General features: G+C 46.1%; 5 protein-coding genes across 5 annotated transcripts; 2 read left to right on the forward strand and 3 right to left on the reverse strand.

The window, feature by feature from the left end:
• Positions 1-2299: 2299 nt before the first annotated feature.
• F5147DRAFT_621898 (uncharacterized protein) lies at positions 2300-4657 on the reverse strand (the record flags this gene model as incomplete). Its single annotated transcript, XM_041432633.1, has 3 exons — positions 3593-4657; positions 2701-2866; positions 2300-2649 (listed from the first exon to the last, which is right to left on the reverse strand). Coding segments are annotated over exons 1-3 (1536 nt in total), but the record flags the coding sequence as incomplete, so codon positions are not given.
• A 186-nt stretch (positions 4658-4843) lies between these two features.
• On the forward strand, positions 4844-6100 carry F5147DRAFT_765197 (uncharacterized protein; the record flags this gene model as incomplete). Its single annotated transcript, XM_041440742.1, has 6 exons — positions 4844-4983; positions 5033-5297; positions 5360-5509; positions 5565-5744; positions 5794-5969; positions 6021-6100. The coding sequence occupies 6 exons, from the start codon at positions 4844-4846 to the stop codon at positions 6097-6099; spliced, it is 990 nt and encodes a 329-aa protein (XP_041284561.1).
• A 1819-nt stretch (positions 6101-7919) lies between these two features.
• On the reverse strand, positions 7920-10318 carry F5147DRAFT_765198 (uncharacterized protein; the record flags this gene model as incomplete). The annotated part of the gene is made up of 14 exons (XM_041440743.1): positions 7920-7982; positions 8033-8237; positions 8294-8439; positions 8511-8536; positions 8603-8642; positions 8698-8842; positions 8892-8922; positions 9019-9095; positions 9166-9289; positions 9374-9570; positions 9627-9747; positions 9879-9897; positions 10031-10152; positions 10267-10318. 14 exons carry the CDS (start codon positions 10316-10318, stop codon positions 7920-7922), a joined length of 1368 nt encoding a protein of 455 aa, XP_041284562.1.
• A 7167-nt stretch (positions 10319-17485) lies between these two features.
• On the reverse strand, positions 17486-18803 carry F5147DRAFT_731538 (uncharacterized protein). The gene is made up of 3 exons (XM_041439404.1): positions 18447-18803; positions 18324-18426; positions 17486-18295 (listed from the first exon to the last, which is right to left on the reverse strand). The coding sequence occupies exons 1-3, from the start codon at positions 18680-18682 to the stop codon at positions 17954-17956; spliced, it is 681 nt and encodes a 226-aa protein (XP_041284563.1). The 5' UTR covers positions 18683-18803; the 3' UTR covers positions 17486-17953.
• Positions 18804-18881: 78 nt separating this feature from the next.
• Positions 18882-19329, forward strand: F5147DRAFT_731544 (uncharacterized protein). Its single transcript, XM_041439405.1, has 2 exons — positions 18882-19112; positions 19168-19329. Exons 1-2 carry the CDS (start codon positions 18962-18964, stop codon positions 19239-19241), a joined length of 225 nt encoding a protein of 74 aa, XP_041284564.1. The 5' UTR covers positions 18882-18961; the 3' UTR covers positions 19242-19329.
• The last annotated feature ends 2525 nt before the right edge of the window (positions 19330-21854 follow it).

Genomic DNA, 21854 nt, shown 5'->3' on the forward strand with positions numbered 1-21854 from the left:
TCTCCTGGACGCTGCACCTCGTGGAATTCCAACTTGAAAGCAAGGGGCACTCTTTTTGCATTCTGAATCTTTTTCAAGCTTGTCTCTCTTGGTTTTGCGTAACAAAATCACATTGCTGACCACCTTTGCTGCGTGTGTATATATTAGGTGTGTGGCGACTTGAAGCTCGACTTGTTGGCTCATTCTAATTGTTGTTCCAGGTCTCAATATTCAATCACGTTCCTCGTCGCTCATAATATCGTCCATCGCATTTTGCTATGCCTTCTGACATGCTCTGGCATCCCTCGCTGGTTTTTCCACTTTGTTGCCCGTCCTTTCAGCAGTTTATATTGTTTCTACTACTATGAAATACACTGAAATCTACGTCTCACCTTACTATGTGCCAAGTGGATGGTATGACTCGGCGATAAAAGTACAGGAGTAGCAAGCCTCACAAGATGCGCATGTTCCTTTCCGACTTGGCGTGCTACTTTCGCTCTTGATGTTGCTCACCTCTTTAGCATGTACAGACTCTCCCGCTAACATTTTCAAGTCGGCCATTGTTTTCAACGCTTTGTATAATCACACGTCCATCGTGCCAAACATACAAATGCCCAAAACAAGTCTTACTAACCATTGGGGCCTGGTTCCAGAGAGTCCTTGCCTGCAACGAGGCTTACGCGGGCCCTGCTTACTTTGCCGTAGGTTCGACCTGCATGTATTGCATGGTAAGTTTGAAAAGTTCAATGCGAAATAAGACCTACGCGGGCATCCGGTTGTAAAGCGTTGAATGTCACCTAGCCCGTATGTCACCATCTAGTTTCGTCATCTACAATATACTGCATTGATGCAAAAGACAGATGTTGAGCATTACTGAATAAGTTATGCTAGACGACAAGACAAGGATAGCGAGTAGAGAGGGCATCGAACGCGCAAGTTTCCTTTCACATTGGCTTTGGAGGACGTGGTCACTGACTGCGGAGCTCTTTGATTTTGGTGCTGGATGCAGGCGGACCAATGTTCGACAGGAGCATAGACGACACTTTGATAGGTTCCGCTTGGCGTATCTCCCAAGTTAATCTCATAATGTACAGAGCTACACACATCCCTTCGAATCTATCTGTCTGAAATACTGACAGCCTTTCTGATATCTAGCTACAAATTCTGCACGCGCATCAGCCACAAGATGTCCCAGAAAGTCAGTCAGCAGTGAAAGGCGCATCAGTGAATGCGTCTACTACAGGAAAAATTCACTACTTCGTTATAACGTTAAAGGGAGGGAGTTTTGAGGATGAGTCGAGGAGGTGCCGAGCACTTCACAAGTGCGCGTACGTTTCGGATCATTGGTGCCTACCATAGGAAATGAATATCGAGTACTGGCTATACCTTGCCTGAAATCGTCGCGTCAAAGTATGCCTGAGCATGACACGACAAGACACAATACTAAGTGTATGCTTCATGGGTGGGTTAGTGTTGGGATCCGATGAATCCGAGGAGCGTAAGGCCGAGACAGACAGAGCCGAAGGGGAGAAGGAGAGTACGGCCGAAGAATGAAGCACATCGAGTGCGAGCGCCTCCAAACGGAGAACATGGACGACGTGTCAACGTCGGCAATCTTTTCGTTCTTAAGTATATATTTTTTCATCAAAAGTCTTGCTGGCACACTCACCGTATAAGAAGAGCCAGCCAAAGTCGTAACATCTCAGTTTCATAAACGAATACTGAGATGTGAGTAGTTGTTCCACTGTAACGTTTGAGTAGAGTACTGACGTACAAGTAGATTTGTACCTTGTTTAGGTACAACGTTTTGTTAACGAGTTTCATAAACGAATACTGAGATATTCGTACCTTGTTTAGACCTCCGCGCGACCATCGTAAACAACTCACAATAGTTAGGACACATTTTGTAGCGAATGCAAGCAGCACGCATACGTGCCACAAGTCGAAGCACATCAGTGAACCGGTGAGTCCTTGATATGGTAGTGTGACGTCTACCTTCGGACTTACTCGTATCGGAGACTCGGGAGTCACGCAATCTGAAACCTTTACTTTATCACCTGCTTATTCTAAAGAATCACAAGCCTCGCACCTCTACCAGTATAAGAGAAGGGTCGTCTAGTTGATTGTACTTTTGGCGTTCTTGAATTTACTTGACTTGTATCTGGTTATTCGAGCGTCTGAGAATTCCTTTGTGCCACATCTGAAAGCCTTCGCTTCTCACATCTGCATCAGGGAAAACCTCCCGCGGGAATTTTGCAAATGCGACAAAAATTTCTCGAAATTCGCATAATATTTTCAAAAGTTGTCAACAAAGCTAGTAAATAGTTGCGTATGCGTGACGATCAGTGAATGGGCTAACAAAAAAGTCTCTACACAGTTCCAAAACGTTGCTGCTAGTCCAATCCCGAGGCGCAGAGCGGCCAAATTTCGGTATAAGATGTACACTGCGTCGAATATCTTTCACAGATATTATACTAACTAGCTGTTCCCCATTTTCGTATGATCGCGAGACCTTGTGCATACCATGATTTCTCTCGCTTGTCCTGGTGAATGGCGAAAACCACTCGACGTAGGCCAAATGTTTAGGGATCAAGATATGGGAGGGAAAAAGGCTAGCGTGATGTTTCTCGGGTATCGAAAATATAACCCGCACTTGGGCTACACGGTAACCTTGTATGATTCATCAGTGACTTGAAACGGTCAACCAAATGATATACAGACCTTCCACACTCTTCTCTCCCCCATTGCCACAGTTGACAAGAACTGTATCGAAACGTCCTGGCACGGTATTCCCTCGCTTATCTCTTCGTGCAGGCTGACAGTGAACTGAATCAATGGTAACACTTTCATCTTTATGGCCAGCGGAGTCGACCGCATTGTACCTGACCTTATGTTACGTCGACTGTAGGTCGGCGTGTGCGAACTAGGATAGGTCTTCTCAGCGACGACTCGAGTGAGTCTACTGAAGCTGAGCGTGGTCTGGCCTTGACGGAACGTCAAGGATTCCTCCGGCAATCTCGGTAAGACGGCGCTTGTCGAGATGCAGGGCTAGCGGATACGTGCAGAGGCGTATGGGAGCGACTCTGAAGTGCGGTCTCACACAAGGAAGCTTGTTAGGCTTAGATGAGCAAGTTCTGTGGTAGAACCTAGTAGATTAAAGTGAAGTTCAATCTACAACAATGTGCCTACTTATACATAGTGTATGTAGGTGTTCAAGCTCAGTCTATAATCTATAGTATATCGCTAATCTAAGATAGCTAGACATGAGGTTAGATAAAGTACATGAGGCTTAGCCTCTGATCATACATGCAGCACCAAGTGCGACTGCGCAATCAACAGGAGGCGCGTAGAAGCGCTCCGGATCTTCATGAAGCGACATGCTGTATACATGCGCTGATCTAGGGTGACCATGAGGCGTACAGCCTCCATGGATCAGGTACAAGGCCGTCTAGGCCAGGGGCGGGGTCATAGCGCCTTGAGGCGGGGTCATAGCGGTCCAGACCGCTGTCTTTCTAGGCGCAGGCGGCGCACCGCCGCGCGGGGAGTCTAGCAGAGCGGGGGCAGGCGTAGGGAGAGCTGGGGCTCTAGTAGGTGTTACAGATCCCTGTAACACCTTATGGAAAATAGGAAGCGAGGCGAAGGGGATATATACATGTCCAGCGGCATGTTCCACCTGAGCTCGAGTTGTTGCGTCTGGGCGAGTGTGAAGCACAATATAACGAGCAAGGGCAGCTCGAAAAAAAGAGGCACCATAGTCGTCTCTAAGGGAGTCGATGGTAGCAGCCTTGACAGATGGATGTTTCGTCATCTTGTATTCCCTGGCATACTGCATATCTGGCGGTAGACGCGATTGCGGCAATGGATCACCAGCGAGGCGCCAATGAACATAACTGGCGTGCCGTAGAATCTTCTCCTGCCGTTCAAGCCACAGAGTCATTTGACTGTACTCGTCCTTGTGGTTTGTTGCACGATATGCATCCTTGGCGAGGTCGATATGAAGTCGTTTGGTATATTCTGTATTATAGTTGTCAGTCGTGCCATACTCTTGAATCATATGGAGGTAGTGCCGGTAGGAGTGAAGCTTTGGAAGATTAAACTGCGTTCGGATGCCAAGTGTGACAAATATGTCTTTGTTGTCATGAAAACGGGTCAAAGCTTCATCGAGGAGTTGCAGTGTCTCCGCTGAGTGACATGGATACTGTGCTAAGTACAGGAAGTCGAGGAGTCCGCGAAGAGTTCGAACAAGCTTAGCGCTTGAAATGTTGTTGGGAAGGGGAATGTCGATAATAACACCCAGAAGAAAGCGGCAAATCTGATTGTGCTCAGCACCACTGACTCTTGCGAGACTAGAGATGCCCTTGTTGAAGATGCGAATATTATGGTTTGGAGGGAGTCGACGGCAACGGGCATCAATCTCTGCTTCTCCAAAAGCTGATTTGATCCAAGCAATCATGTGTTTCACGAGTCCTTGATATAGCTGGTGCAATACGTCGGGGGTAATCGCATGGAAGATATTCGACTTCGGAAGACACTGCAGATTTCGAGACTGTGTGGCATGGCGGTGATATCCAGCCACAGTCAGGCCTTCTTTTCCACATGGACGACATTTTATGTTGCCTCTGATACTGTGCATTGTCGAGGATGCAATGGAAATGTTGGCTTTGGTGCTTAAGTGGTGAGTGGTGACGAAACGAGGTAGCCGAGGTAGATTTAGTGTTTAGCTTGCGGGCGGAACATGAACCTTCTTCAATTCGAACCACTTGTTACAGGTTGTCTTCCCCCATCAAAATTTCCCTCTTTTAATTCGCTTCTTGCTTCACACTCATTTCGTCAGTCTTTTTCTTACAACTATATTTTACTTACCATGCCTCCAAAGGCTCCTGTGACACCCGGAGAAAAAGCTGCAGCAAAACGGCTGCAGAAGAAGGTTGAAATGGCATCCGCACACTCTGCTCAAGCAGCCACCCCTTCCGAAATTGAAACCTCAGAGAGCGTTGGTAGTAGGTTTTTTTTTAATGGATGAAGTGAATCTTTATGTCTCCTAACACCGCAGGGCCAATACGTTAACACATCTTGTGTGGAACGGCAACAACACAATCAATCTCCTCAGTCAACAACCTCATATCCAAGTAATTCTTCATGCTGCCATTCAGCTTGTCGAACGAGAGCTGGTATTTGAGTGCTACTTTCCACGACCGAAACATCGCCACACCATGATGGTCAACTTAGTACTTGAAGCCGCATCATCAGCAGAGCATAAAGAAGTCTTACAGCGCTTGGAACAAGACCAAGCTTACATGAAAGCTTTCACCAGAGTGGTGAGTTTCTTGTCAATACTTTCGCAACCCACAATTCTCATGCAAGTGGTGCTACTGATTAGCCAGATGGGCGTATTGGGTTGATTCGCAAGAAACTCAAGGAGATTTCGGATCGCGTCGTTCCTGGTGCATATGGGGTCAAGACGGGTGATGACGAGAAGATCAACCGCCTGCTCAATCTCCTGACTTTCATTTACAAGTTTGACACCAAGGTTCGGTTTAGCTCATCGCAAATGTTGATCCTCTTTGACTTTTAGGACATGACAGGGCAATCCCATCTTGAGTCAGCCATTTGACCATCCCGCTATCAACACTGTATGCCAGTTAGCCTTTTTTACGAGTCAGGACCAGGTTGGGAAGAAGTATAAGGATCGGTTTGTCTCTGTGCTTGATGACAACGATGAACCCGAGATCCCGAGTGCCATGGTCTCAGCTGTGGTTACTGCGGTGCGTCGTATTCTAACTATTCAAGCGCTATCTCACCGTGTTCTACCAGATTTTTTCTTCCCTACTTGATCTGAAGTCCGTTGTTGATGTAGGTCGCGAGCGTGGTGATTTCGGGCAAAGTCTCATCGGCATGTTTGACAACAATATGGAAATGCTCAACGGAATCTACACCAAGGGCCCGCATGTTTACCATTCTCTCATGGCTCGAAAATACAAGGCTGTTAGGTATGTGCTAGTCTCGCATCTTTGTTGCATGCTGCTCATAACTTTCTGCAGCAATGTGGTTGACTTTGCATCCGCCGAGTTGAAAGCAGCATTTGCACGAATCGATTTCGATGGGATGAGTATCGACTAGGGCATTCCTGATAGCACAAGGACTTTGCGTTACAACTTTTGTCTCATTTCCTCGTTTTCATATCTTGTGATTTGCGATATTCTAGTATATACCCTGATTTAATCACATTATAATCATTTTGTTGTATTCATGTGGATTTTTGTAAATTTTCACCCATCCGTAGAGGGACTTGGAATATTTTAATGTATTTTCAGAAAGTCAGAAAATTTCAGAAAATCTTATGAAATCTTCGCGGGAGGTTTTCCCTGATGCATGCGCAATCCTCATCAAGAGCTCTCTGCATACCTTACTTCACCATTGGAGGAGACTGATGATGTTGTGGCATGGTGGGGTGTAAGTCAGCCCTCAAATTCATTGTTCCCCGCTTACATTCTTGATTAGTTACATTCACTGCAGTACCCAACACTAGCTCGTGTTGCGCGTGATTACCTGCCCATTCAAGGCAGTTCCGTTCCCTCTGAACGCGCTTTCTCCAGCATGGGCATCACATCAACTCTGCGCCGCAATGCACTTGCATCATCCACTTTCTCCGCGCTACAATTGATGAAGGCAGCCTATAAGAATGGACATGTGTCAGCAGCAGTAGAGGCAGAAGGGTATGCAGTTGGTATGCAGTTAGACTAGCTACCCAATGTCATGTAGATGTCTTGTGAATGTTTTTTCCGTTGCTTGAAAAATTTTCGGTTCGGTTCGCGTTCGGACCAGACAAGAACCGGACCGGACCATTGAGAATGGTTCTCAATGGTCTGGTTCTGGGTTCGACAATTTTAAAGAACTGAACCATGGTTCGGTTCTTGGTTCTCGTCAAGGACCCTCTGAACCGGTGTAGAGACTCATGCCTCTCATTGTGCAATATGGCAGTTTTCACTGGGGAGTACATGGCACGAACTTGTAGCATCACTCTGTGTGCTACCCACAGCTATCTCTATATGAGGCGCAGCTTTCCCGCGCAACGCGCGCCATGCGCGCGTACCTTTCCCGCGCTTCACGATGTATATGCGCGCGCGCTTTCCCGCGCTTGAGCGCCCTATAGCGCCAGCCATCCGGAAGCATCCATCCACTGTCCACCAAGTCCCCTAGTGCGTATATTTCCATTTCTCACATTTGCTTATCGTTCCATCTTTATTTTTATCATGGACCCTTACTTACATATATCTTTACATACCTTACTCGGTAGCGCTTTGGCTCCGCATGACAGCGCTTAGGCGCCATACTTAAGCACCAGCAGTACATACTATGAAAAGGAAGAAACTTACTCTCCCACCAGAACGACAGAGGACTTACTGGTTACTACCCACTATTCACCTAGCAGAACATAGTAGAAATCTATTTGTTTACACCTCGCATCTCTCTTCTCTTGTCTTACATCAAATCATCACTTAAGCAAACTCACTCTTACTCTCTCTCATATCTGTATACACGCGCACGCTTTCCCGCGCTTCGCGCCATACACGCGCGCATTCCCGCGCCTTGCGCGCACCTGCGCTTTCTCGCGCTTCGCATTGGCCAACCAGTAGCGCTTTCAGCGCATACCCCTAGATCCTTGCTGCACTCGCTTCCCCTTTAGGGTCGAACGCACTTGTCGTCTCAAGTATAGCAGACTAGGCAACGCACGACCTTACAACAATTATAGATACAGTCAGGAGCACTGTTCGTGCCTTGCTGTATCTTTGAACCTTCACCGGACCGAACCGGACCATGGCAGCACTACCTCTATCACGCAGTGCTTGGTCTTACCCCAGCTGGTTTTCGGTGCCTTCTTTTTCCTCTTTTTGTTGGTGCTGACGTCTTCCAGGTCCTTGTTGTTGTCAGATGGAACATCATCTGGCATGAGTCCACTCGGTGCAGGTGATTTTGGTGGGATGGGGGCCATCTGCACGAGCCTCGGAGATCGAACAATTGGCGGTGGGGGGAGTTCCGGTTCCGGGGTGACAGAGCTTTGAGGCAGCGTTGGGATAGTCGGAGTGAGTTCAGGTGCTGCAGGTTGTTTGGCAGTGCTGGCACGAGCGGCCATCTGCACTCGCATCTTGGCTAGGTCGTTGATTGGAGCTGAGGAAGAGCCAGCCGCATTGCCTGGTCCGTTGTCGTCAGTTATAGTCATTCCACCTTCGCGCCCGTTTTCATTCTTAAACAATGCCCTTAAGGCAAAAGTAATGATTAGTTAGGTAAAATGTGAGAGAAGATAAAAACATACCTGTTCCACCATTTGAGAAGTCCCTCTGCCCAATCTCTGTCCTCGCACTCGCGAATGAAGTCGATGATGTTGTAGTAAAAGGCTCGGTTGTTGAATTTGCCGTCTGCTTCGGACCATTTGTTCTTGTTGCTGATGGCGAAGCGTGCCTGGCAGTAGTAGTAGTATATGAAAACAATAAGTCAGTTGTGTTAAGTACATCAATTAAAATAAAACTCACCTGAACGCAAGCATATGCTATATGCTCTGCCTCGACAGTAGTCATATCATGCAGGGACGCGTTTCACGAACACGTAGCACGCGAGTCGTCACCTAATGCAGTGGATGGACCTGTAAAAATATGACGCATTATCTAGTAATACAAAATATTAGTAAGATACACGCATATAATCAACTGAAAGACTTACATGCTCGATGAGATAGCCCTGGAACAGGCCCTCGTGCATGGCATCCTCGTCGTACCTGCTGCCAGGAGGATTTCCGGCCCACAGAAACACCGGAAAGTCGATTGAGGTCATACGAATACGTCCGATCTCCATCCATTTTCGGGCCCTAAGTCAAAGAACATCAGATGATCGGATGTCATAAATCGAGTACTTACAATGCGGGATCTCGGTTGAAATCAGCGAGTGCTGATATCGGACAAAGAAAAGAAGCAAGCACAGGGTGATTGATGCCCATATGCGCCCTGGACAGTGAGCCGCCATTATAAATTGTAGGCTTCAAACCTTCTTTTAATGGTTCAGGCGCCGCATAGTGGCCGATTTGGACCTTCAAGCGAGTTGCATCGTCCGAACATGTTCCACTAATAACAGCAGTCATCTAAATAGTATATCAGTACACAGTATATGCACATATAAGCAGCATATACTCACCTTTCGTGCGATCTGAGTGAGTTCCTTGGACTTCGCGCGATCAGTAATAAGTGATCAGAGTCCCGGAGCCAGTTGAAGCAACTGCTGATAGTTGTGCTTGTACCAATCGAGGGTATTGGTTGAACTAAAAAAAAACGGACATCTTAGTGTAGACTTTGCAAAATGAAAATTCGGACTTACAGACTTGCAAGCTTTTTTTTTTTTTGACGGGATTCGCACTCGGCCTCCGACTCTTCCAATTCTCCATTCTCCACGGCCTGCTCTTGCTGTAGGAGTAGACCTACCCTTAGGAGTTTCTCCACGTTGCAAAATAGATTGGTGCAATGTGCCATAGCACGTGCTGCCGCAAGATACTCCTCTTGAACTTCGAGTTCGGAGTTGTTCTCTTTTGAGATCTTAGTTTTCCTGGTCATAGATTATATTAGTGATCTCGGCGCAAGGAATTCGAATAGAAAACTTACTTGACTTCTCGATCACCTTTATCAGATTTGCGCCCGCGTTTTTTAGACGACTTCTTAGGGTGAGGTTGCAAGTGTTCCATTGAGGAAATAGAAGAGTTGCTGCTGGTGTTGCTCTCTGAAGCTGAGGGGGATCTGGAACGACATTTGTGCAGCATGCTTAAGATGTGATGCAATGATATCAGTAGAAGAAGTCGTGTGATCAGAATCTGATCAACAAAGGCAAATTTCAATCTCCGAAATCACATGACCCACCTTGTATCTGCTCAATTCTCTAAGTCAAACATATCTCTTCGTCATATCCGAGTCGATGATCATAATCATGAACCGATTGCTTGATCAGAAGCATCGATTGCTTCATCCACAGACCAGAATAGGTGCGTCTGTCATACCTTAAGGATGCTCACATACCATGCAGGTGGTGATAGCTGAGCCATGCGGCGAAATGGCACAGGCAACTTCAAGGACTTAGACTGGGAGTTAGTAGACTCATTTGGAAAAGAGTTGCAGGAAGCAGGATCATCTAGATCTAATACATATTCCCGCTAAGTCTTATGAATTTGTTATTCTATCTATGATGCAATATAAAATCTAAAGTTTGTGTTCATGTTGGGCTGAGTGTGCATCCCATGGACGGCCTCACCTGCCTCGGGTGTGCAAAGGTTTTCACGACTCAAAAAAGCCTCAGTAATCATGAGGCTCGGTGTGATGCCAGTAAGAGCCTGGATGCTGACGTCTATAAACAGCAGCGCCGTCTGGAGAAGCAAATGCGCTGGAAGAAAAAAAGGCAATGTGTCACGGCTCCTGACGCATCTTCCTCACCAGAAGGCAGAGATACGAGCTGCAATGCTCGTCAACTAAGTCCTGAAGACCGGTGTCTTCTTAGATAGATGATCTATAGATAAACACCTACAAAATCAAAAATCTCCACGGTCAGCGATTCAGACAAATACCAATGACTGATAATGTGGTTGTTCGTGGGTGGCTGTTTACACTTCCCCAAGCTATGTTCAGACAAAAGTACTTCCTGTGAGGTCAGTAGCAATACTAGTCAATCCAGCAGTATGGACGCAATAGAAAATAAAATAAACAGAATGTAGTCAGCCCAACAGTATGGTGATGACAAAAAAAATGATTCACTCCAACGGTATGGCAGTGTTTAGAGAACAGAGAAAAGTCAGCCCAACAGTATGGTACTGATAAAAAAAAGAAATAGATTGATAAGGGAAACCCTTCCTTCAGTAACAATGCTTCTCGTAATAAATTTACTACAGAAAGTCATGCGAAATTATAGCAATCACCCCCTCAGCACAAACAGGTAGAATCAAAGGTCAGGACTAATCAGTGATCAGTAGAACTCTTAGTTCACTATTGAACCTGCTGCCAAGAAACTCACGATGAGTATTAAACAGAATCAGGAACGGACGTCCTTGGATTTCAGTACCAAGTCCCCTATTCAACAACTAAAGTCTAGCAGACAAAGAAAACCCTGGCTCAGTATCACTACTCAGATGAGTGAGGTCAAGCATCACTATCAACCTCTGAAGTCTTCCCACTAAGCTGGTGCTTAGATGGACGTAAAGACAACACAAAGATCTTGAAACAAATTCAGACAATAACACTAAGACGTGAATGAACTGAACAGAAAAAGAGACAGATGAAAAAAAAAGACACAAAGAAATAGAAAAAAAGAAAGAGAAAAAGAAGAAAGAAAAGAAAAGAAAGAGACTAGAGGTTCACCAGTAGAAAATCAAAGAAAAAGTTTGCTCACTGTTGAGCACAGTGAGCTCAAGATATTTCACAGTTGTTGACGATGAGCTAAAGGTATTGCTGGATGTTGCTTACAATGACCTCTCAGTTAGTTGTTTAACAGCTCTTGTCACTGTTGTTGATACTGATCACACTTCACACTCAAATTTATTTTGTGGGGCTTAAAAGTTCCCTATATGCATATTTTTATTGGCAAAAAGTGGGGTCTTATATAGATAAATTATGGTGGCTGTGTTACTATTTCCCACGTTCTAAGGGGAATAGGCTTAGTCAGATTGTACCAATACTATTTACTGTAGTCATGTGCTTTATAATTTGTGTCATCAAGCTTTAGTCATCTCAAAGGTTGCTTTGTCATGATTTGGTTTAGGATCATAGGTCACCTGACTGTTAGAGTCATATAACTTAGTATCATGTGACAAATATTAAGTAACAGACTGATTATGTTATTTGTTGGTGTCTTGTTATGATGTTACTTTATTGACTATAGAAATGACGCGAGCCGTGTATTTAGAGTGTTAAGAAAGTTCCCACAAGGCAACTTATGCAAGAACTATTTTACACTGTTACTTGACATGTGTGGGATTCAGTCTGAGTCATTGTTATTGCTGACTAAGCAGAATTTACCGCAAAATTAAATATACAAGAATATTCAGCCTATCTGAGTCTGTCTGAGAAATGAAAATACTATCTGAACTGCAGTCTGAACCATAAAGTAAAGGAAGATTGTTCATAATGATTTCTAGGGTATCGGGCTCGTGGGAGAGCATTAGTCATCCATGCACCGAACCGGTTTGGTGCAGGTCACCGGATGGATGTCAACAATGATCAATGGCTCGATCATGATCATATGCACGAGGTAAGTCATTTTATATTGAATGATCGGTTTGTCTAATTTTACATCTAATAGGATGAAAATACTGCTGGAGCTTCTGCTGACGTCGGCGCACCAATCCCACCAATCCCTGATGCGCCTACCATAACCTCTGCCCGTTCTGGCCGACGAATCCGCATGCCCGCTCGTTATGCGAACTATCTCCCAGCTGGACCTACCAATCTCCCACATATACCTCCTCCACCAGACAGCCCTCCCAATCGAGTCATCGATGATCTCCCCAACGACCAGCCCATCCTTGTCCCCTATCAGACTGCACCAGATGCACTGGGTCTGTTCTGCATCTATGCGCAACAACCAACTCTCATGTCCATCGGAAATGAGGGCCTTGATGTGATCGCTGATGCCCCAACCTTCGACACAGGGGGCAACCTTCATCTGGAAAGATCTCGGATCATTCCTGGACTCCCATCCCAAGACATCCGGCCTGAAGATATATTCTCCCCCTTTAGCAGCCCGACCGCAGGTCTTCTCATATGCTGGCAGTATTCCGGCGCAAACTCCAAATCGAGTGCTGAAATGAAATGACTCACAAAATCGTTTCTTGATAATGATGAATATGATAGAGAAGACATGCGCATATTTGATGATGTGTGCGAGAAGAGGCTTATAAAGGAGTATCTTCGAGACAGATCTAATCCATTTCGTGTGGAAAACGGCTGGCGCTGCTCCTCAGTAAAAATACGCCTGCCCAAAGAAAAGGTCAAGTTCGCATCTGAAGAAGATGCCCCAGAATTGGAGATCCCGGGCAGTTCATCACCGCTCCCTCACTGACATCATTAGATCTGTCTTTGAGGACAATATCATATCGACTGTTTCATTTAACACCTTTCTGTCAGCAATGGGAGATCTCCGAAGGTCGCATTATAAATGTCTATAGCGAGGCGTATTCCTCGCCTTCTTTTCTGGAAGCCTACGAGGAGATTAATGCACTTCCCCGAGATCCAGGCGATAATCTTGAGCAAGTTGTAGCCTCACTGATGATGTGGTCCGACAGCACTCATCTTGCCAGCTTCGGAGATGCGTCTCTCTGGCCCTTCTATCTCTGTTTTGGAAATCAATCCAAGTACACACGAGGCAAGCCGACAGCATCTGCCTGTCATCATGTTGCATATATTCCTAATGTAAGTTCCGTCTGTGATCTATGAATTTGATTATACTCATTCTGATGTATTAAGCTTCCTGACGACTTCCAAGACCGTTATGGCCATCTCTTCGGCGAGGCATCATCCAGTGATGTCTATACTCACTGCAAACGTGAACTCATGCAAGCCATATGGGCGCTTCTACTGGATGAGAAGTTCATGGACACCTATAAAAATGGTATTGTCATTTGATGCGGTGATGGGGTCACTCGACGTGTTTTCCCCCGCTTTTTTACTTACTCTGCAGACTATCCTGAAAAGTACGTATTTTGATATTAAATCCCATGTTCATATCTCATCATAGATCTATTGTTACAGGATTCTACTTGCTTGTATCAAATTTCTTGGCGAATGCCCTTGTCCCCGCTGTCTGATCAAGAAAGAGGACATCCCCAATATGGGAACGAAGATTGATCTCGCGAACCGCCAAGCAACCCAGCATGTCGATGATGAACGACGTCATCGCAAAGTTGAAAAAGCCCGCAGGCTGATTTTTAAACATGGTGTCGGCATCAATGGCCAACGCATCAAGAGGATCTTACAAGACGAGTCACTGGTTCCAACTCGAGTGAGTAATCTATGCACATATCTCATATTTATATCTTATTGCTTCATATTAGAACACATTCTCTACACGGTTCCTCCAATATATATTCAATTTTTTTTCAATGTTTGTTGTGGATTTGCTTCATGAGTTCAAGTTGGGTGTGTGGAAAGCAATTTTCATACACCTGATGCGCATTCTTCTTGCTGCGGGTGGTACAGCAGTCAAAGATCTCAATTTCAGGTACGTCATAGTGCTTTTCACCACAGTAACACAACACTTATAAGATATACAGGTACCGCCAAGTTCCTACATTTGGCAGGGGAACGATCAGACGTTTCCATAAAAATGCATCTGCAATGAAACGTCTGGCGGCCCGTGATTTCGAAGACATGTTGCAGGTAAGATCGATCTGATCAGACGTTCGGATCATAATTTGATGATGTGCTTGATGTGCTTTTCATTTCAAGTGCGCTATTCCAGTATTCGAAGGACTACTCCCTCCTGAACATGATACAGTTGTTCTTGACCTCCTTTTCGACCTTGCTACCTGGCACGCTTATGCAAAACTTTGTGTACATACGGACGACACTCTCGCATTTTTCGACTCCATCACTGTGATCCTTGGACAATCGGTTCGCAAATTTCAACGCACTGTTTGTGCGTACTATCACACAACTGAACTTCCTAATGAGTATGCTGCACGTGGACGCCGTGAGGCTGCATTAGCATCAAAACAAGTGGGTTCTGCAAACACATTGCAGAAGTCTAACCCGAAGGTGAAAACCTTAAATCTTTTCACCTACAAATATCACGCACTTGCTGATTACCCAAATACTATCCGGCGAGTCGGTACTTCAGACAGCTATTCAACACAACCAGTAAGTGATCTCCTCATAATGTTATTCATACAATATCTAATATTATATAGGGAGAACTCGAGCACCGTCGATCAAAGCGCCGATACCCTCGCACGGCCAAGAAGAAGGATCAAACCCTATCCAGCATGACTTCTCAAGAAGCACAGGAACGCCTAATTGAGAAGGTGATTGCTGCACTTGCAGCAAAGCGGAATCCGAGACCACAGCGCACCCAAATGTCTCCCTCGGATCATTATTCAATTGCAACATACGCTCGTGCAAATGATGACATCACCTCTTGGTTAATCAAGCGCAGAGACATTGGAGACTTGTGTGATCTTGCGATCGAGGCAAGTTATTTTCGTATATGTATATTCACATTTTCATTGTATTTTCTTAGGAGTTTATTCCATGACTCAAGGACCATCTCCTCGCTCGACTTCGCAATCTTGCATATGACGGAGATGAGCATGACTTCTCCGATGCTGATCGTGTTACGACAAGCGGTCGTGTGCGACTAGGATAGTTCTAACAGTGACAACCACAACAGTGGTACCGAGTACTGAGAGTCGTCGGCCTTTACAGACAAGCAAAGGTTGCGTACTCGAACGTAGCTCGTGGTGGTTAACGAGGGGTTACGCTGAGATGATAGCAGAGGTTACAGACAGTGAGAGGCGTCACTGAAGGTGCGAGTCGATGTCGAGCAAGTAGCTTTAGCGGGACAAGGAGTTCAAGGGAAAACCTAGTTGATTAGACTAGTTCTGGGTAGTACCTAGTAAGATTAAAGTAAGGAACGTCTACTTGTAATCTTCGACCTTATATAAGGCTACTCTATCGTATCTAAGCTCAGCCTAAAGCTGGGTTCTAATATGCTTATCTACATGAGTCAGAGATAGCGTCCATGAGGCGGGCTTCTATCGTAGATAGCGTCCATGCGGTACGCTTCTATCAGAGATAGGATCCACGTGGTATCCTTCTATCGTTATCTAAGGCAACACGATGCTTGCCTTCTATCTGTCCTCGAGGCAGCACGAGGCGTACCTTCTATCTTGATAACATTAATAGGTCTTCTAGACCTATGTCGTCATGTGTCGTCACGTGCGGTCCAGACCGCTTATCTAAGCCGGCAGTTGCCGCTTATCATCTATCATCATCTGTCGTCATCTGTCGTCATCTGTCATCACAGAGCCAGTGATGCTCCGGTTATCGTCTATAGAGCTGGTGAGGCTCCGGTGTCGTCTATAGCCGTGCGGGTGGCAGAGGGCTCTCTGCTGGCGGGGGACTCGTGCCATGTTACTGTAACAGATCGCACCTCGGTTCTATTCACAGACAACAAGATATACCACCACAGTATCTTGCGCATCAACTATACAACCTATGATCTACGACGTGAACAGGACACCATCAATCCCCACACTTGTGCCGACATTATGGTTCTCTCCCACGAAGATGAGAAGATTCATCCATACTGGTATGCCCGTGTGATCGGGATCTATCATATCAATATTGAATACCGCGAGGACGACACTCAAATGTACTCACACCCAACTCGGATGGACTTCTTATTTGTCCGATGGTTCAGACGAGATAGTTCACCTGCAGGTTGGGCTGCCAAACGACTCCAGCGCCTTGAATTTTTCGATGAAGACAGTCCTGACGCATACGGATTTTTGGATCCAGACTCTGTCATTCGTGGAGTTCATCTGATTCCCAGTTTTCAACATCGGTCAGATCCTTAAGATCCTGAGTCTGACTGCCATTTTCAATATGTGAACATGTGCGCATTTGTTTTTATTTATTCTTGCAACTAAGGCTGATATATTTACATCATATATATAGATTTGTCGATCGAGACATGTTCATGAGGTTTCGCGGTGGCGAAATCGGCCATAAAGCTACCAGACACTGGGACGATATTCTCCAGCACGAGAACCATGGAGCCGAAGAACCGGAAGAGGGTGATCAGCTTGAAGAAATCATTGCCGACGTATCAGACGCAGATACAGAGGAGGAGTGGCAGGATATCGAGGATGACAATGCTGACAGCGAGAGTGATGAAGAAGGCAATGACGAGGGTAGAGTCATGGCTGACGAAGGAGAGGAGCTCGATGATGACGTGCTTGCAGAGGAAGGATATGGCGCACTTTGATGTATTTAGCATGCTTCTCAATCGATCGAATGCCCGGCGTGCATCAAATTTGCATTTTCATTTTCTGTTGCGCAAATACTTTGATTACAGTAGCTATACGACATTACGTATGTATTGTAGTGTCTAGGATATATCATGTAGATACAAGAATCATCCACTTAATGTCGTTATGATAGTATCGCAAGGTGGGAGGTCTCATTCTGAGTTAATTGCTTCATTCAAATGTCACGTCGGGGTGTTGATGACATCACACATACTTGTTTGGTCATATGTTCAGCCACCCTACCGTCCATATCGGGTAATCTCACGGTTGAGCAATTTTTGTGATGACAGTACATACGATAAGGTGACAAAGGTGACTAAATAGGCATTGATACCAATACACCCCCTCGCCGAGACACCTGTCGTTGAAATAACTCCTTGAAAGGAGGATGCAGAGCCTATATTCTGTGGCGATGACGCTCTGCACTGATACGGCTGGTCGTTGATAATCGATAACCGATGGTAGAATATCGGAGAAGTGCCGAAATGAAAGCAGAACTTGATATTGTGCTCGAAGTGCCGAAACCACGAGAGCTGTTCCCGGGAGTAATCGTGAGCGAAGAAGGCATTCCAAAGGAGAGAAACAGTACCCAGGGGTGCCAATATGACTACAGGACTCAGGGAGGCTATTTGCACGAAAGATCCAAATACATTAGATATCAAAAAGATGGCAAATCCTATCAACCATAATGGTCGGCGGTGTTCCACTTTCTGGTCTTGTTCTGGGAGCTGTGAGTTATGGACATAGCTACGAGGCTGGACCGCAGGATAGTGTGCCGGACTGCACCGTGGTGAAGTTGCTCCAACGTAGTGTACTCGGTATGGAAGACTAGGGTGTGTAGACGGCGGACCAAATACCAGGTTTTCGATGATGTTTAGGGCGACCGACCCCCCAGGTGTAAATTCGGATTGCCTCGCGTCGCATTCAAGATATGCAACGCCCTGAAATCTCGCCAGAAGCCTGTTCAAGAGCATCCGAGCAAATGCTCTTTCCGGACTTTTTCGGACCCTTGACAACATACACCAAGAGAGGTATTGGATCTGCTGAAGATGGTGGCATCTCTGCAGCGCTCAGGGCAATACTCCATGATTCTGGCAGTACGAACGGCAGCACGTCCCTGGTGCTGTGCGTCACCAAGCTCACGCCAGGCCGTATAACATCTGTCGAGCTCCGCTGCCAACGCGAAGGTTCAAAAACTCCATCAAAGATGCGATATACACGCCCGAGACCTTCCACGCTTGTATCGAGCGACTGAATCGCTATGTACTATAGCTCCATCGTGTTTGTTTATGACGCGAGGAGGAAGGGAAGATATGTTCGAATCGGCATGTACGTCCGACGAGGCGCATCGTAGGATGGGAATCGGAGCAGAGAACGAAGGTCGAACACATGGTGAGCTACTTTCGAGGCAGACAACGTTACACTAAGTATGGATGCAGACCACTTCAAAACAGTAGGATCGGATGTCCCTGGATGTGCGAGTGTCTCCTCTTGGTGGATGGAAAGTACCGAAGTCTCGTTTTGCAAGCCCGTGGCAAAGTTGGCTTCGCCGGCAGAGAGCTCGTAAACATTAAGATCACGAGTGGGTCTGAACGTAGACAGTTGGGAAGGCTCAGATCTCGAAGGCTGGGGGCATAATGGAAATTCGGACATCTTGACATTCAATACTCAATGTTTTTCCTCGGCAGTCCTACCTCCATCACGTCCACTGAGGTATGTATTGGTCTACGGTCCACATGCTCTGGATTGTTTATCCGCCAACCTTCGGTTCTGCCTATACTCTCACCCTGAAGTCCGCTGGAAAGCGCACCCATTCTGATACAAGTGCCAAGCTTACTGTTTTTTTCCGATAGGATATAAGAGCAAGGCCACCACTAGCAGAATCAGAGCCATTGTTTTTCTTGACACATCCCATATAACCTAGCACGAGCCATGCATTTCTCATTCCTCCGAGTCGTCGCAGTCGTTGCAGCTTTGACAAGATCTATGTCCGTCACCGCACAGCAATGTGCGCTCTTAGGCGTGGCTTGTGGCCCGACCAGCCCGGAAGGCTTCGGATGCTGCGGTGACTATGTCTGTCCGCCTGCTGTGAGTATGAGTCGTTCGCTTTGCATCCGAAATTCAACCCCACGACTCACCTTTGCGCCTTGTACCAGTCCGGAAGTACCCTCGTGTACTGCGAGAGAAAGTCCGGATGAGCTTGGCAAACTGAGCATGTCACAATAGTGAGTCTTATCTCTTTCGCGTTGGCACAGTGCTTGATCGCACGATATACAGTTCGTCACGGAGTGGATGGATGTGCTCACTTTTATACAAATTTTCCTGACACCTCAACCAGACTCCCGACCAAATTACTGTAGCGTTGATAGAAGACCTCGCGCTCAGGCCTCATGTCATTCAACTTGTATACAGTAAAAGTAGAAGAAAATCGGTGTCTTCAGCCGACATTGAAGTAGGTGTACGTGACATTGAAGATCATTCGAAAGAAGGAGCTGGTGTCGAGGCATTGGAAACAAGAACTAAAGAACAAGCCTCAGCATCGTGAAGAAAACCACCAGTGAGATTATTGTGGTTCACCTCGTTCAAGGTCGTGACACTGGGTGACCGATAGCGACCCTAATTTCAATAGGGACAATCGCTATATTTATATCACATACCAAACTGTTAAGGACGCGGTCACGGTCAACTGATGCTAAGATTCCCGAAATCGAGACCCTCAGATTGAATGCTTCCGCTCATGAACAGGTGGACTGTTGCGAGGTTGTTCTGATATATCCGAGTCACCAGGACCTCCCTAATTTTGATATGATGTTAGGTCAATGTCAAATCGTCACTCGTCAAGAGAAACTCCGCCAAACACATAAGAGATACAGGAGCCCACCAGACAGCAAAGAAGGAAAGAAGCTAACGAAGGTCAGCGCTGCCATCCTCCAGCTGGAGATTACTCAGCACCCTTTTCCCTCGTTCCCACAACAATTTGAACAAACCCGGTTTCCTTAAAACTGGTCTCTGAGACCTGCCGGATCCCCAGAGAGGTCCTCACCAAATTCCCTGAGAGATTTGTGCAACCCTCTCGCACACCTCTACGAGGTATCCTCCCGAGGCTCGCGCGCATGTTCGAATGTTATGTTTACGGTGATGAAGGAACTGGCTTCTGACGGTTTCGTATCTACTTTTAATTGGACGCGTGAAGTCACGCTTTTACAACAGCTATAGTTCTCGTTCTTGCTGTGAAGATTGCTCTAGACTTCTCCAACAAAGGAGCAACCTATTTGTAACGGTTACCTTTACAAGGGCAAATTCTCGTCGTGGCGCTCCACGAGTGGTTCGCAGCCAGTACTCGCCTGGTGATCCATCTATCATTCCTGATGTCACATTCACTGCCGCATGGTCACCAGCGTGAACCAGCAAGTGCAATTGCCCTCTGTTGGAATGATATGTCAGCTAGTATCAAGGGGGTCAGTATTTTGCATTCACTTTCAGGATACCTAACTCACACAGTGCAGTGCATCAGGGATATAAGAAAAAAGCCGTGGCGAGGGTGAGTATGATCATACTCGTTCTATGAATTCTATTCACTGGGGTCTTTATTAGCTTGGTTCTTCGATGGCGCCGAATTGCCTTTTACTTACGCACATTGCAACCTCCTTCATCGTCGGTCTCAGGATGGGTCCATATTCGGCTTCATGCAAGGCCTTTGCTTGTGCATTTTTCTTAGATCCATTCAACTGAACAAGGTTGGAGCTAATTTAGCTACCAGGCCCGCGAGCTTGCAAATCAGTGTTTCCTCGACAATGCAACACATTTCCATGTGAAAGTGGTCGGCAATTTTACGTTGAATATTGCTATCTCATTTGTTCACATGTTCGCGCCACCCACCCTTGCACCCCATCCAAAACCTGCGCGATGAAGAGAATCTTTCTCGAGCTCCCTACGCTACTCGACCTCGAGCTCAGTGGACAACGAGCAAGACTAGGCACGGTCAATCATTTTCAGATAAATTCAAACATCCACATTGCTCGAGTAGTACAACTGTATTAATTGGCTCCGAACTAGGTATTGCATCATTGACCATGATACCAAAGCGAAAACAGAAACATGACTCACTGTCTCGACGTAGCACTTGGGCTGCCGGTTCAATTTTCAATTTTCAACCGACTACTACTCGCAGTAGTTACCAATTGCACCCTGAAGCGTGCAGGTGAGTCATGTTGGTTGTATCCTGGTTGCCGACAGGCTGTTCATACTCACGCGACAAACGTTACTGCAGCAGTCCGAGTTTGTGGCGCAATATACATTCGGGCCAACACATGCACTGACACACTCCATAGATGCTGCCAAAGTAACAACAACGGCGAGGACGGAGAAACGCATTTTCGATATGAGATCTTTTGAGGGGGTTCTCGAATGATATCTGTGAGGATGGGAGAACACTGTAGGACGATGGCCAGCTTCCATATCCTGCGTACACTTACTATGGGCATGATTCTGATCGATTTGGAAGAATTGTTATTGCTGTCAAATGGCAGAAGTCTCAGCAGAACCTACAGGGGCGTATTATTTGATTATGAGTCTACGACCCTGCAGGCTGCAGGCGTCGACAATTCTCTTCTTAACCACAGAACGCTTGCTCTGATCCCTGTCTCTTATCCCAATCATCGCCTCATCATTTGAACCTGTAGTGAACCTGCCAGCACAGCGACAAAATGGGGAAGTTGATGCTTATTCTCATCGATGCTTCCAATATGTACTCGGTCGATATCTCATGTTTTTTTCACTCGTTGCCCCTTATACTTACTATGTGTAGTACCATTTTGCATGCCAT

The sequence above is a fragment of the Suillus discolor genome (assembly GCF_016758755.1).
Source record: "Suillus discolor strain FC423 chromosome Unknown F5147scaffold_203, whole genome shotgun sequence".
Classification (NCBI taxonomy): Eukaryota; Fungi; Basidiomycota; class Agaricomycetes; order Boletales; family Suillaceae; genus Suillus; species Suillus discolor.

Coding starts and splice junctions, on each gene's coding strand:
- F5147DRAFT_731538 (XM_041439404.1), bottom strand. CDS start 18,682: ATGTCCGAATTTCCATTATGCCCCCAGCCTTCGAGATCTGAGCCTTCC. Junction 18,296..18,323: donor TATCTTCCCTTCCTCCTCGC/GTCATAAACAAA, acceptor ATGGAGCTATAG/TACATAGCGATTCAGTCGCT.
- F5147DRAFT_731544 (XM_041439405.1), top strand. CDS start 18,962: ATGCATTTCTCATTCCTCCGAGTCGTCGCAGTCGTTGCAGCTTTGACA. Junction 19,113..19,167: donor CGGTGACTATGTCTGTCCGC/CTGCTGTGAGTA, acceptor CCCACGACTCAC/CTTTGCGCCTTGTACCAGTC.